We start from the raw sequence: 15,113 nt of genomic DNA on the forward strand, positions 1-15,113 counted from the left end.
GACTACCGATTTCTGTGATTCGGGGCTCTCAGACCACTACAGATTCTGTCATTTCAATTTACTGTGTATACTTGTATTTGTATGTTCTTTACAGTTTTCAATGTCTTTGATAAGTTGATATTGGAGTGACTTGATAAGTACTTAATTCCAAAATTACTTTACTTGAGCATGCCCTGTGCTAGTGAAAGACTGTAAAGTCCTCCAACTCTTCTGTTTCTTTACCAAATAGTGCCAGCAAAGTACAACACACAGTTAATATGCTAATTACTCAATTTCTGCTGTAAGGACCTGTCCCTATTAAATAAATCTGCTCCTAAGAACCAAAATTCGAGCCACGGGCTCAACCCGGGAATCCCCGTTTCAAATGAACTCCGAGTGTCGCTTTTGCCACTGTTACATCACCATAGTGTGTCCGGACGCAATATTATCTTAACGTGATAAGTGGATCTGAGGGAACAGACTCAGTAGTAATATAAGTAAGTCCGAAGAGTTCAGGGAACAGATTTGTGCAGACCTCCTTCAACGCAACACAGCAAAATAGATTATTGAAGGTAAGTTAAGCCGCAGAGTTTAGCACTTTTCGTCTGAAGTCAACAGTTTCTTGTTTGAAGGGAACGTTTCGACCTTCCGTGTTCATTTTAAGAAGCGGTGCCAAAAGTAACACAAGTTCATATTTGAGATCCTCTATAGTAATGCAAATTTGCCAGAAAGTAGGTTGGTATGAAAAACAATGTAACAAAATAAAAAGCTTTTACTAAATAAATAAATACAAGCTTTGTCGCTTCGAAACATTTTGTGTTACTTCGTCCTTTAATTTGGCCAACATTATCAGATGCAAACTGAAACTTGTGCACTGAGAGTCTTGATCAATACCAAATACCTTACCTTGGGGAAATATTTGGACAATGATGGTTCTCCCTTATAGTTCAAAGAGCATTCTCGCGAAGATTTGAGTGAGGAGTCATCAGCTGTATTTGGACGATGAAATGTCCTAATATTGGGTGATAAAGTGTACCGTACCTACAAATTTACTCCTGGCTGTAATTTTTTTGGCCCGCCTTACGATTTAAAAGAAAGGGAGAGCCGGAGAAATCGCCACGTCGTACGTCGTAGCATAAAGATTGCGCCTTAGGGCCTTGGAGAAGCTAGAAATTCAAATTCTGAAAAAAATTGGGTTGCCATTTGAAAACTGCGCTATTTCCCTTAACCTGATGTTTTGCTCGCAAGCTCCGGAATCCGCTGTTTTCGGACCACACGGTTAACGGTTGGGCCTGTGTGCATAGAAAGCGGAAAAGATCGCATTATTGTTTGGGGGCATAAAAATAACCAGATTTTGACCTCTTAAGAGTGAAGTTGATCCTTAATAATATATCAATTTTTTTCACAGAATTTGCAATGGCTGTTTCCCACCTAGTTCTCTTACTGATGATATGGACTCAATCTTACGGTAACGTAAAACTTTCTACTGTAAAACGGTCATGGGCCGAATTGAAAGGAATATTATAAGTATCTCACAGCAACAATAATATCAATAGAAACAATAAAGTTTTTACAACACAAAAGAAGAAAAATACGATTTCAAGAAATCCTAGGAGTCACGAAGTTAATTTGATTATTGTGTAAGAGAAAGAAAAGAAGTGGTGTTGTGAAGTTGTGGCTCAGGGGACTACCAATGGCAGTGGTACCAATGTGGTCGATGTGCCACCCGTCGAAATTTAAACTTGACAGTAAATAGAAATCAAAATGCTGGTAAATTCAAAAAATTCCAATGCTAATGTATTCCGCAGTGTTCTGACAATGGAACATCTTTTAAGTCCATTATTAATAAAATGTTCTTAGCAGAAAGAAGGCAGTAAATTAATTTTCACGGGTTGGCAACTAGTTTCTCGGCGTCTGCGCCCTTGCGAAAATCGCGAAGCTGAAAGCACCAGCAGTCGCGCATTAAAAGTGCCCCTCCATTGTTGCTGACGTTGAATTGTTTGGCTTGTTTCAAAAGGCTATGGTTCTCTAGTCATGTTTTCTTCAATTCTGTGTAATAGTTCTCCCTTACAACGTATCAACACCACGACGGTTGGTTTGACAAACTTCATAAACTCGGGAGGGATGGTTTCGAAACGCGGGTGAGTCTTGTTCGAGGAACATGAGCACTGCAAGTCGCGAGGTGGAGCGACGTGGTCCTAGTGCTAACTGAATCACAACAACAACAAAACTGTTTTATTGACAGAAAAAAAAGTAATATTTGAGAAACTTTATGTCAGAAAAAAAGAACTTTTGTTTTGCTATTTTTCTGTTAATATTTTTTTAGAAAGTCATCACATAAAAATTGAAAATTTGTTTTATATGAATTTTCATAAGCAGGAAACAAAGAAAAACAAGAAAGAGAGCAAAATTAATACAGATTTCAAATGCTACAGTTGGTTAAACTGTTAAACAGGTTGCAAACCTACTGCGCATGTCCAAAAACACTCCGATCAAGAAGTATTATTGGATAGTTCTACCCGAAAAACTGCGTTCGAACCGACACCAATTCTATTGTTGCATCTTGTCTACCTGCAGTCAAACAAATTTTTCATTTCGAACGTGCTTTTTTTAGCTTTTGGAGTAAGCTGTACAGACCCAAAAAGAAGCTCGGCTATTGGTCCGCCCCGGCTCGGACTCCCCCCACTCCCTTTTTTTTCCTTTGACGAGTCGAGTTTTGCCATGGAAACGGCGATTTTGACAGCAAATTTCTCAAAATTGGCCGTTAACTTTTATACCAGATTTCAGCATGAGAATCAGCGTTCAAAGTTGTACAAGTCTGCAAAGTCTCATTAAGGTGGGAAATACCCATTAAAGCCTCTTTTTTTAAAGTGCCTAGTTTTCATTGAAAACTCTTTTCTACCTTAAGGAGTTTAATTTTGTCTTGTAATGTGTTCCTTATAGATTCCGAATTCAGCCAGACATTTAACCCAAGTACCCTATGAGTGTAGAAAACTTCGGCCAAAAAACAACGCTGCCAACCTTCGGTGCGCACGTTTTCTCGAAAAGTAATTGATCTCCAGGTCCAGGTATTCTGTACAGGATACTTGACACATATATCTAGTTCACACCGTCGCCCTTTTTTGAAAGTGAGTTCCAGTTTTTTGTAAATAAGGCTGAAAGGTGAAAATAGAGAGTCAATACTTCATTTTTTGCACTTTTCTGCCGTGTTTACAAAAAACTGGAACTCACTTTCAAAAACGGGCGACGGTGTGAACTAGATATATGTGTCAAGTATCCTGTACAGAATACCTGGACCTGGAGATCAATTACTTTTCGAGAAAACGTGCGCACCGAAGTTTGGCAGCGTTGTTTTTTGGCCGAAGTTTTCTACACTCATAGGGTACTTGGGTAAAATGTCTGACTGAATTCGGAATCTATAAGGAACACATTACAAGACAAAATTTAACTCCTTAAGGTAGGAAAGAGTTTTCAATGAAAACTAGGCACTTTAAAAAAAGGGGCTTCAATGGGTATTTCCCACCTTAAAATCGTATAGAAAATTTCCGAAATGCATAAAGGGCCACACAAATTGAATCTCGGGCCGGCTGAATCCTGGGTATACTATAAGGCTACTTCGTGCCTAAAAATTTCCAAACAGAAAGAATTCGATACCCGTAGTAGCCACAAGTGTTGCGAACACGTGTCGGCATTTTCGGAAACTTTTGAAAGAGGTAAGGGAGAGTGGGGCGATTCGTAACAAATGCGTTTGTTAATTTAAGTGGAGGGAGCAGAGGAAAATCTGATTACGGCCCCTGTTTCGCTTCAAGTAGAGGGTCCTTGAACAATTGAAGTGGATGTGATCGGTGCTCAGGTATAGTTTCGGAGGCAGTCTGAAATATAGGGTAAGGGAGAGTGGGGTAATTCCGGACATGGGGTAGTTCCGGACACTTCGATTTTCACTGGGTTCGAGTGAAGATAACTCAAAAGCCCGCCTAACAGAGGAAGATAATCTGTCAAAAATGATAATTCCAAATCGCCAAGGTAGGAGGTCAAACCGTTTGGCTGTGGTCGCTTCACGAAATTTGAGTACGATCAAAAACAGGCAAAAGCTGCATCTTTCCCTCGTATTTCCAAGTACTTATCGTACCTTACCTTACCGTCAAGTTCAGTCCCTTGACTAAAATTTTGTCATATTATATGGTCATTGGACTTTACTTTGGCGTTTCGGGAGTGCTCGTATGGCTCGCCGTTTTCTTACAATAGAACATCAAAGGTTTTCACTACCTGTGGGGTAAATCCGGACAAGAAGGTTTATTTTCTTCAATTTCCCGCATAATGTTAAGGTAGTGGGTTCAAAATTGTGGACATGTATCTCCACCGTTAAGAAGGATAAAGAAAGGACGAAGAATAGCATTGCAGCTATGTTTAAGAGCTTTACTCAAGACAGTGTTGTCAATTTAGGGGTTTTGATAGAAACTATTCCTTATAATATGCTTTGAGTAATAATCAAACACTTCAGTTCGCAGCAAATGTCCTTGTACGCCTTCTAAAAGCATGCCTCACATCAAAACAAGCGACAGTAAGCTCGAGCAGTGACAAATCATAAGGTCGTCCGGAATTGCCCCATAGGTCGTCCGGAATTACCCCAGCCTGGGGCAATTCCGGACACTTGCAGGGCTTTTGTTAGGCGCCTATATCTCCCTAACCGTTGCTGGGATTTGGCTTCCATGTATATCATTTTGAAGGTAAAGGTCCATACTTTACTCTCCTGTAATAACGTTTGACCCAAGAAGCATAATCAAGCTCAAAGACCAAAAAGAAAAAAAGCGTCCGGAATCACCCCACTCTCCCTTACACCGAAAACAGGCAAATCTTTTATTTTGGCATAGGGTAAACTATACAGTTACCGTCAGTTCAAGAGCATCGCTTTCTTTTCAAGGGCCTCTAGGGTAGGTTATGACACTTAGACCCGTGCGACTTGTTCCAGACACCTCAGAAGGATCTAGACAACGAAGTTGCTGACAAAGATTTCACTAAAAACTTTTTGTGACGCTCTTATTTAACCTGAGAAAAACGTTACCAAAAACACAGTAATCGGCAGCCAAAATACAGTTATCGGCACCCTTTATGACAGTTATCGGCACCCCTTGTTAAAAAGGCAATACATGACCGAAAGTGACGAAAATTTCTATCAGTCGTCACAGACACTCTATATCACCCCTTGACATGTCACGAACCCCCTCTCTCTTCTGTTATGCCTCTTGCGCCCTTCATTTTAGACTCACGGACAAGTAGCACCATGAGCTGCGAAAAAACAACCTTTTAAAGCGCCGAGGAGGACATTTCGTAAATCACGTAGATCACTGGGAAATAGTGGTCCGATTTCATTCAAATTTGGCAGGGGTCTTCCTACGGTCATAATGCATCAGAATATTAACTCCCGGACGACGCCCGAAACACCAGTGAAGTTTGAGGCCACCCTGACGATAACTGTGTTTGGGGTGATTTCTCTGGTGCAGTTATCGGCACCCTCCGAATGAGGGCAAGCAAGAGGAATTTCTGTGCACCAAGCACAGAATGCCCTCTTCAATAGATGGGGAGAAGGAACCTGGCAAGGAGAATAGTTTTTTCCGGCCCACTTCCACGAATTTAACGAAAGATTGAACCCCTGTTCCTAGCATGGAAGATAAGAACGGGCGGCCGAAGCGGCTTCATTCTGCACTTGACAAGAAACATGGCTCTGTTGGCTGACATGCTCAGTCAAACGCGATGCTGTCTCTCGGTCCTGCATGCTCAAAAGGTGTCTCTAGCGACCTGCATTGGCCGCATCACTAACGGACGCGTACTTGCAGAGCAGGACCCAATTATTCGCCGAGATGACGATAACTGTACCCCTGCCGATAACTGTATAGTTTACCCTACAGGACATGAGCCCCGTCCCGTTTGAGCCCCGATGGTCTGAGCCCCGACCTGAGCCCCAACCTGAGCCCGGGTTGAGCCCCGACCCAAGCCCCAATTTCCAGAGCCCGGATTGAGCCCCGACCTGAGCCCCGTTTGAGCCTCATTTGAGCCCCACTTGAGCCCCATTTGAGCCCCGCGACCTGAAATCACGCATTTTTGCATAATTTATTGCTATGGGGCTCAAGTGGGGCTCAAGTGGGGCTCAAATGGGGCTCAAATGGGGCTCAAACGGGGCTCAGGTCGGGGCTCAATCCGCACAGTAAAAAAAGATTCGCTGTTTTGGTGGTCGTTCTATATCCAATCTCACCGAAACGGGTACCCCCACAAGCCCGGCGACGGTCCTTCACCAAAACGGTGACCTGCGTCACCAGGTGGTGTTCCGCCAGAGAGGTTAGGATGACCACAACAACTGTTTTTGAGCTGTCTGTGCATATTTGTGCGTGCCCGCCGGCAATGTTACGCTTTGATGAGTCACGCGAATGATTACTGACAGCCCCTGACTTGTTTTGTGTCCTATTTCACATTAATACGACGGTTAAAAGTCGCTGGCGGGAGGGTGACTGCAGTGCCGTTCTGGTGAGGTGGCTGCTCCGGAACGGACCGAGCGCCACCGAAACTAGACCGAGCGTCGCCGAAACGAACAGAGGGCCGCCAGAACAGTTTGAGGGTGTCGCTGTTCTTGTAATATTCTCGTTTTGGCGCCCAGACGTCACCGAATCGGCGAATCTTTTTTTACTGTGCGGGCTCTGGAAATTGAGGCTTGGGTCGGGGCTCAAGTCGGGGCTCAACCCGGGCTCAGGTTGGGGCTCAGGTCGGGGCTCAGACCATCGGGGCTCAAACGGGACGGGGCTCATGTCCTGTATGCCTTTATTTTGAGTTCTAGGAAGTTTCTGTCTGAGGCTCCCCAGGTATGAATCACCATCAAAGTACCGTTGGGGCCTTGAAGCGTGACCCCTTTACAATGTAACCACGTGGCATAAATTGCCTTAACTTTGTCCAGTGATGGTAAGGGACGTATTCTTTGCGTAACAGGCATTTGGGGTGATTCGTAACAGACCCCTATAAAAGAAAGATTTTGAGTAGTTTATCCAATTAAATGCTTGAATTATTTCTCGAAACATCTGCTGCCTTATTCCAACACATTTACAAAGCACAAAATGCTTTTTAAAGCGAGTTATTCTAATCTATCCTCCGAAATTGAAAAAAAGTGTGGTGAGGGTTGACATAAATGCTGAGTCGGTCAACGGCAGCTTGTAATGTTGATTATAAGGCGTCTGCAGGACATCCGAAGAGCAACTGCTGGAGGAGATAACATTCCCGACGATTTTACATTTAATGTGTAGGATGTTATGAAACGCCCCATACTGGGGTGATTCGTAACTTCATGCAGGGGTTTGGAAAGCGTCTTAGATTTCAAATATTATGGATTCCACATTGATCCAATGGAGATGTGTAGTCTTAGATAAAGGGCCAGACTGCTCATCTGGCACAAGTTTGACACCGATATGCAGAGTATTGTTTATTTGTATAGAGAATTCCGAAATCTGTTACAAATCGCCCCACTCGCCCTTAATGGTGTCAGAACGTGGCGCCAGGCACCATTTTACAAGCTTTGCGCTCGTCCCCATTTCTGAAGCGTACCAAAGCTCAAATAAGTGACCAAGACATGTCTTAAGGCTTATAGGGATGATCAGGTCTGAAAATGCCACTCGATTTCCGGGGAGGGGGGAGAGGGGGGTAGGAACATTTCACGCGTACACAGCAAAAACTCTGCGAAGAACCGCTTTGTAATACGAAGAAAATGAAGGCATTGTAAAATTTTCGAAGAAATGCTTCGTATTGTGAAGCAAAATCCTTCGTAACACAAAGCATTTCTTCATAATACAAAGCAATTCTACAATGCCTTCCTTTTCTTTGTAGTTATGTAGCAAATGCTTCGTTGGCTTTTTAGAGTGTATCGGCCCACTCAACTTAAAAAGTTTTGTGTGGTATGATGGACAAAACGTTCAACAGTTTGGTCTTAACTGGTCAACAGTACACAGGCGAAGGTACGAGTGAAAAATGTCTTGCTTTGTTACAGGCTCAGAGGCGGTCCAGTTTAGGTTGCTCAACAAATGTGGATTTACAGTGTGGCCCGGTATGTTGACTAGTGGTGGTTCCGCCGAAGGATGGAAGCTCAAACCTCAAGAGACCATGACGATCAGCAGGGATGGAAACTGGTCCGGCCGTTTTTGGGGAAGAACAGGTTGCAAGTTCAATGGCTCTGGTGAGGGGCGTTGTGCAACAGGAGACTGCAACGGACTAAAGTGAGTCTACCATCCTGCACTGAAAATCAAATAGTGATACATCTCACTCTCTGAAGGGTGAGACATAACTGTATCACCGAAAAAGGGTGATACAAAAATGTATCCCCGAAAAAATGGTCGTACACGCATGTATCATCGCCACCGGTGCATACTCCCTCGGATCAACCCTTTCTTGCGGTCGCTCCCCTGTACGCTTTTTCTGCTCAGACAAGTCGCAATGGGGTACTGACACACAAAATTTCTATGTAGTTTTTTTGTGCATAAGCTATGCGCGAAACTGTGCATTCGTTTTTAAAATGTAGGAATTTGTGCGCAACTACGCACGAAAATGTGCCCACTGCAAGAAAAAGTGAAGATATGTTCTATCATACTAACAAGAGTACAACAGAAACTGTACAATTAAAGTACAACAGGGATTGTAGAAAGTACAACGAGAATTGTACAAACCACAACGAGCCCTGGACTGCACAGCGCTCCCAATGCCGGTTCCATTGTACTTTGAACAACAATTGTTGCACTTGAAAAGGACACTAACTTCCTGATAAAAAAAATTGCCTGAAATTTTTGTACTTTTGTTGTGGTTATTTCCTGCAGTGGCTTGTTGCACTTAAAAGTCCTGCATGTCTTGACTACTGCACTCTAAAACACTGTGAAAGGCATGCAGTTTCGTGCATGGCCATGCACAAAAAACTACATATTAATTTAGTGTGTTGACACAAAACTCAGTATGTCCCAAAATTTGACGTGTCTGCAACATTTTGATTCCCTTCGGTCCGACGGGACCAAAAGTGCATCTTTTTCTCAGCATGGCGTGGCAGAGGGCGCAATGCGCACCGCAATGACTGAAACCTATATTATCTTTCCAAGAATCAAGAGAGTCTACCATGTTAACCTGATCATCTTATTATTTTCTTCAGCTGTCGCGGAGGCGGCGTCCCCCCAGTGACGTTGGCGGAGTTCACACTGGGAGGGTATGGTGGCAACGACTTTTATGACGTGAGCTTGGTGGACGGGTTTAACATCCCTTTGAAGATACGTCCCAAAGATGGAAGCGGTTCTTGCAGGGTGACAAGTTGCAAATCTAATGTGAACGCTGTGTGTCCAAACGATTTAAAGGTAAGCAACAGGACGTGGGAAATTTGATGGAAAGAATGGTTATTAACCAGAATACTCGACTGAAAGAATCTTCGTTGAAAGGCTCTTTACCCATTTCGTTCGAGGCTCAGTAGCTCACTAAAGAAGAGTCTTCGCACACGCAAACTTAAAGCGCAGAACATTATTGTTAACAATCCTCACAAGAAGAAGAATCGAAAATTATTACAAAGAAAGGTCCGTTAAAAAGAATATTTTTGCACAAATTCCTCACAGGACGGAAAATACTGGCACATCAAATCTCGAAAATCCTCCCTAAAGGTAATATTATACGAGTTATCGTGCAGATAATACTTGATGCAGAGAATCCCCGCAAGACAGAAAACAATGCTCAGAGATTTACTGCGCCAAATAGAGTATCGTTGAAAATTAAGGGGACACGTTTTCAAAGTGGCCTCAAAACTCTAGTTTCCGAGCTAGGATTCCAAAACTTTGTCAGAAGGTGCCCCCAAGAGTCCGCGATTCCTGCAGTGAGCCGCGCCTGAATGGAAGGCAATCATCGGGTTTTCCCGTCTTTTCATGTTTCTGCCGGTCAGATTTGATTTTGATAGTGTTTTAAGGGAATAATTTTACAATTGTTTAAACAAACGAAATTCTTATCTCGTAGCGGACAATGCGGTGGTTATGCGAAATCTAAAAAAAAGTGTTACACTGGTGAAACTAAAACATAACTCTCTGCTTGGGTGAAGCATTAAGTTACGCTTGCAGACATTACGCTTGAAATGAAGCATACACCAGGAACTGCCCCATGCATTTACATAGAGGGAATCTCGGCGGATGAACCCGGATGAACCTGTTACGCTTGTTTTCAAGCGTTAAGGGGGCAGTAGCGTCTTTTGCACGTGTTTTGACGATTTTCGAACCTCCTGTTTAGACGTTAATATAAAGATAAGTATGAATGCCAGAGGCAAACGGCAGGCACCATTTGAAAGATAAAAGTTTTAACAACATTTTCAAAAAAAAATATTTTGTTGTAGCATTGAATTAGGATGTTTTGTGTTATATGCAAAAATGGTCTGCAAAATTACATGGTTTCACTGCGCGCACGATTGCAGCCAAAGTTTTTAACTTTTTACCAATCGGTAAAATGCATCTGAAAAAGCATGAAATTGCCCATAAAATGCCCCTTTGGGGTTTTTAATATTGGGCCAGAAAAAATGTGGTTCGTTTCCATCTTAAGTTGAAGATGAGCGTTTCAATAGTTTTTCTTGCCCAATATTGAAACCCAAGGGTCATTTTATGGGCAATTTCATGCTTTTTCAGATGCATTTTACCGATTGGTAAAAAGTTAAAAACTCTGGCTGCAATCGTGCGCGCAGTGACACCATGTAATTTTGCAGACCATTTTTGCATAGAACACAAAACATCCTAATTCAATGCTAAAACAAAATATTTTTTTTTTGAAAATGTTGTAAAAACTTTTATCTTTCAAATGGTGCCTGCCGTTTGTCTCTGGCATTCATACTTATCTTTATATTAACGTCTAAACAGGAGGTTCGAAAATCGTCAAAACACGTGCAAATGACGCTACTGCCCCCTTAACTGATTACCCTTGCAAGCATGGTTTTACTACGCTTGAGTTTTACCAGTGCACTGTGCCCAACCCTTCCCGTCGTAGGTCAAGGTCTCCGCACACCTGATTTCTCATACCCGATCAATGTACTTCTTCTGGTTGGGTTCCGGTCCGGATCGTGTGGGGGAACTCTATTGCAAGGAATTGCAGGACGACTAAACTTCAAGTTACCGATCAAAAGCACCCTCTCCCTGTTGCTATTCTTCCGCGTATCTTCTCGGCAACGTGTTTGATAACCCTGCTATCGGACCGAACTCCCCCAAACGGCACAAGAGCTCCTGAGTCAGTGGATCATGCCGCGGCGCCTCTTCGGGGAACCCCGGGGACGCCGGCCGGGTCACTGAACTTGTGTTTGTTTTGCTTTGCACTGGGGCCAGATAAAACCAGTCTCGCTCACGAGGTCATGTGGGGTTTTCGGGCCAAGGCCGGCATAGGGTCGACGGGGGACCCCCTGCCGCCCGTTGGGCAAGGTCACGGGCAGTGGGAGTCCACAGGATTCACTGAACGTGCTACGTGCATTAACCGCATTAACTGACGTCAATAGAACAATATTCATATTCGGCGAACATGCACGGTAACAACGGTACCTGGTTTTCCCAGGAAGTCTATGTTAGAGACATAGGCGATTTCCAGGGAGTTCCCGTGAAAACCAGGAACCGTTTTTACCGTGTGCCAACAAATGAATTTCTTGTTTCGTTTTAAGGTTTGGAACGGGAACTCCGTCGTGGCATGCAAGAGTGCGTGCCTTGCATGGGGGGAGTCCCAATACTGCTGCACTGGCGCTCACAACAAGCCGGCGACCTGCCCACCATCCACTTTCAGTCGGATCTTCAAGGACACTTGCCCTGACGCCTACAGCTATGCATACGACGATCTGACAAGCACGTTCACGTGTTCAAGTGCAAACTACGACATTACTTTCTGCCCATAGAGAGCTCAGAGAACAGACAACGTTTCAGGGAAGATGAAAAGGAAAGTGGCGATTTTAAAACAGAAATTCAACCCCTTCACTACAAGTGAAATATTTACGAATTTCTTTATTATTATTACGGTTATTCTATAAATGAATGTAAACTGAAACAAATAAAATTTTTCGGGAAAGTTGTCGGTTACGAATATTTTATCCTATTATAACTGAGCTCGACGGAAATATGCCGGTTTAATTTATTATTTTGAGGAAGGAGCCTACTGTAAAGAATGGCCAAAATTGTCCAAAACAGTACGTTTTGTATTTGTACAGTAAGTTGTTGTACAGTTGTAAGTTATTTGTACAGTAAGTTTGTAAGTACAGTAAGTTCTCAGCTTTCAGATATTGCGTAGAAGGTTTCAGATTGAGTGGTTTCAAGCTTAAAGTTATGTGTGTAGTTTCTCGATCATTTGGAAACACTAACTACGGATACGCGCGGTTTAGTTCGGGCGCGTAGTGACAGAGCGATGCGACTTGATAGCGTTAGTGCACGTCGGAACTCGCTGTGCACGGATGGTCTTTGTGACATTGGAAGCTGCCACGCTTTTTGCGAACTTACAGGCGCATGACCTGGATTGCTTCTCAATACTATTATCAACTATTATTTGTCTAATACTAGGGGTACGCGCCGTTTAGTTTGGGCGCGTAGTAGGCGAGCGATGCGTCTGAACACATTCTTATAGGAGATGGCGAAGAATATGTGCAGAATAAGGCCCAATACAGTGTCTTCCGTAACGAAAGGGCCGGAATTCATGTCATTTTCGTGATTATCTTACTGAAAACTGCAGGAAACAATGGGAAACTCAACTTTGAAATTTCGGTCACAAATTGGTAAATTTCGGGAAAAGTAAAGGTCTGGGATGAAATTGGGAGTTAATTTCGTGATCAGCACACCAAAAAATGCAGGAAACCATGTAAAACTCGACTTAAGAATTTTGGTCCGAAATTGGTAAATATTTGGAAAAGTAAAGGTCTGGGATGAAATTGAAAGTCATTTTCGTGGTCAAGACAACAAAAACTACAGGAAACTATGTAAAACTCGACTTAAAAATTTTGATCCGGAATTAGTAAATTTTGGGAAAAGTAAAGGTCTGGGATGAAATTGGGAGTCATTTTCGTGATCAGCACACCAAAAACTACAGGAAACTATGTAAAACTCAACTTAAAAATTTTGGTCCGAAATTGGTAAATTTTGGGAAAAGTAAAGGTCTGGGGTGAAATTGGAGGTCATTTTCGTGATCCTCACACCAAAAACCTACAGGAAACTATGTAAAACTCGACTTAAAAATTTTGGTCCGAAATTGGTAAATTTTTGGAAAAGTAAAGGTCTGGGGTGAAAATAAAAGTCATTTTTGTGATCAGCACACCAAATACTGCAGGCAGGAAACAATGACTCACTGAGGAAATTTTGGTCCAAAATCATGTAATTCTAGTTGAAAGTATGGGTCTGCAGTTGTTAACATGAACGCAATTTCTAAGTGTGTTTCCTGTTCATGGTGTCGTAACATGAACCCTGACAGTGTTACTCAGTCGAGTAACATTCAACAGTCAGCACACTGCAAATGCAAAGGCGATACTTAAGTACATTTTTTGGTGATACAATTGAGTATCGCCCACAAACGGCATTACGGAAATGTATTCCCCTCAGAACGGCGATACACAGAAGTATCGCCAAATTTGGCGATACTTTGGGTATTCCCAAAAACCGCGGCATTGAACTAAGGACTTGTCCCCTTGTTTTGTTCAACGTTAATGCCAAATCGTGGCAATACCCCGAAGTATCACCAAATTTTGGCGATATTTTGTGTATCGCCGTTTTGAAGGCAATATTTTTCCCGCAAGGCCGTTTATTGGCGATACTCAATTGTATCGCCAAAAAAGGTTTTAAAAGTATTGCCTTTGGCTTTGCAGTGCATTGAATTGCTTAGTACGATTCAAAAATGCTTAAATTTACCATTCGATATCTCCTTGTTATTGAACTTATGAATACGCAATGTTTTTTGTAATACCAAAAAGCCTTTTATCTCCCTTTATTTTAAACTAGTGGATAAACTATATTGATTTATCTAAATTAATTAAAAAAAAACCATTTACAGGCGGGCTGTTTGCTGATCCAATGAATCGTTCATAGAATCCAATGTCGAGCTGCTAAACACAAGTTTTTTTCAAAATGATAGTGGGGTATCCCCAACTGTCCACCAATCCAACTTCCCCCCAAGAAAACTATCCACCAATAAATCTGTCCCCCATTTAAAACGGATTATTTGACAATTTATTTAATTTTGGTTGCCCCATTTAAAGCTAAATAATAAGAATGAAAAATGCAAAAAAAATGAGCTGAGCTCACTACTTCCCGTGTAAGTTGCCCTAAAAAATTTTTTAAAAATTATCAAACAATTAAAATAATTTCAAAAAATTATTTTAAAAACGGGGGGCATAAATATGCTGCCGTGATGTCACTGTGGACACTATGAAAAATTTCAAAGGCTTAAAACCAGGTGACGGGCTGCCTCTAAGCTAGAGAGCCATCTAGGCTCCGTACTCTTGGCCGAAAGGTTCCGTCACTAGAAAAAGTGCGCAACCAGTCCCAGGCAGACCGCGCAGTCACGGTTGCGGTGAGTTTGGCGTACTCCAGGTTGTGAGGCCCTTGAGTCGTTCAAGCACGCCGAATAGGCCGCGCCGCAGGTAGGTAGGGTTTTGAGGCGTGCTTGGCGTCCTCCAGGTTGGGGGCCCTTTGAGTGGCACTAGCACGCCGCCAAAGCCGCGCCGCAGCCAGCGTGAACGGTGGTGGCGGCGCGCTGGAGGAACGCTGGCTGCGGCGCGGCCTAGGCGGCGTGCTTGCGTGACTCAAAGGCCCTACAACCTGGAGGACCCCAAAAGCACGCCTCAACGACACGTGGCCTACACTCACAAAAAATGTCCTGTCAACGCCGTTGATTTATTCCCAAATGTTTGCTGTTATGCAATTCACGGCGTTTGCTGTGAACTAGATCACAGCGTTCACTGTGATCTCGGTTACAGTGTTCACTGTGATCTGGCCACAGTAAACGCCGTGAATTGGAGCCTGATTTGCAGCATTCGGTTTCAGCGGCGTCAAACTCACAGTGTTTACTGTAAACCAGATCCAGTGAACACCGCGAGCAAGATCACAGTGAATCGCGTGACCAGATCACAGTAAACGCTGTAAATTTGA

At 43.0% G+C, this 15,113-nt stretch overlaps 1 protein-coding gene across 1 annotated transcript; it reads left to right on the plus strand.

The window, feature by feature from the left end:
* The first annotated feature begins 450 nt into the window (after positions 1-450).
* LOC117649231 (pathogenesis-related protein 5-like) lies at positions 451-12,054 on the plus strand. Its single transcript, XM_034391782.1, has 5 exons — positions 451-551; positions 1,388-1,447; positions 8,003-8,228; positions 9,146-9,344; positions 11,657-12,054. Exons 2-5 carry the CDS (start codon positions 1,396-1,398, stop codon positions 11,882-11,884), a joined length of 705 nt encoding a protein of 234 aa, XP_034247673.1. The 5' UTR covers positions 451-551; positions 1,388-1,395; the 3' UTR covers positions 11,885-12,054.
* The last annotated feature ends 3,059 nt before the right edge of the window (positions 12,055-15,113 follow it).

Source organism: Thrips palmi, unplaced genomic scaffold, assembly GCF_012932325.1.
Source record: "Thrips palmi isolate BJ-2018 unplaced genomic scaffold, TpBJ-2018v1 HiC_scaffold_4, whole genome shotgun sequence".
Taxonomy (NCBI): Eukaryota; Metazoa; Arthropoda; class Insecta; order Thysanoptera; family Thripidae; genus Thrips; species Thrips palmi.

What these genes read in the sequence shown, in the direction of transcription:
- LOC117649231 (XM_034391782.1), top strand. Translation starts at nt 1,396, where the DNA reads ATGGCTGTTTCCCACCTAGTTCTCTTACTGATGATATGGACTCAATCT. An exon ending in GATATGGACTCAATCTTACG is followed by an intron (nt 1,448 to 8,002) that starts GTAACGTAAAAC and finishes GCTTTGTTACAG; the next exon opens with GCTCAGAGGCGGTCCAGTTT. An exon ending in TGTGTCCAAACGATTTAAAG is followed by an intron (nt 9,345 to 11,656) that starts GTAAGCAACAGG and finishes TTTCGTTTTAAG; the next exon opens with GTTTGGAACGGGAACTCCGT.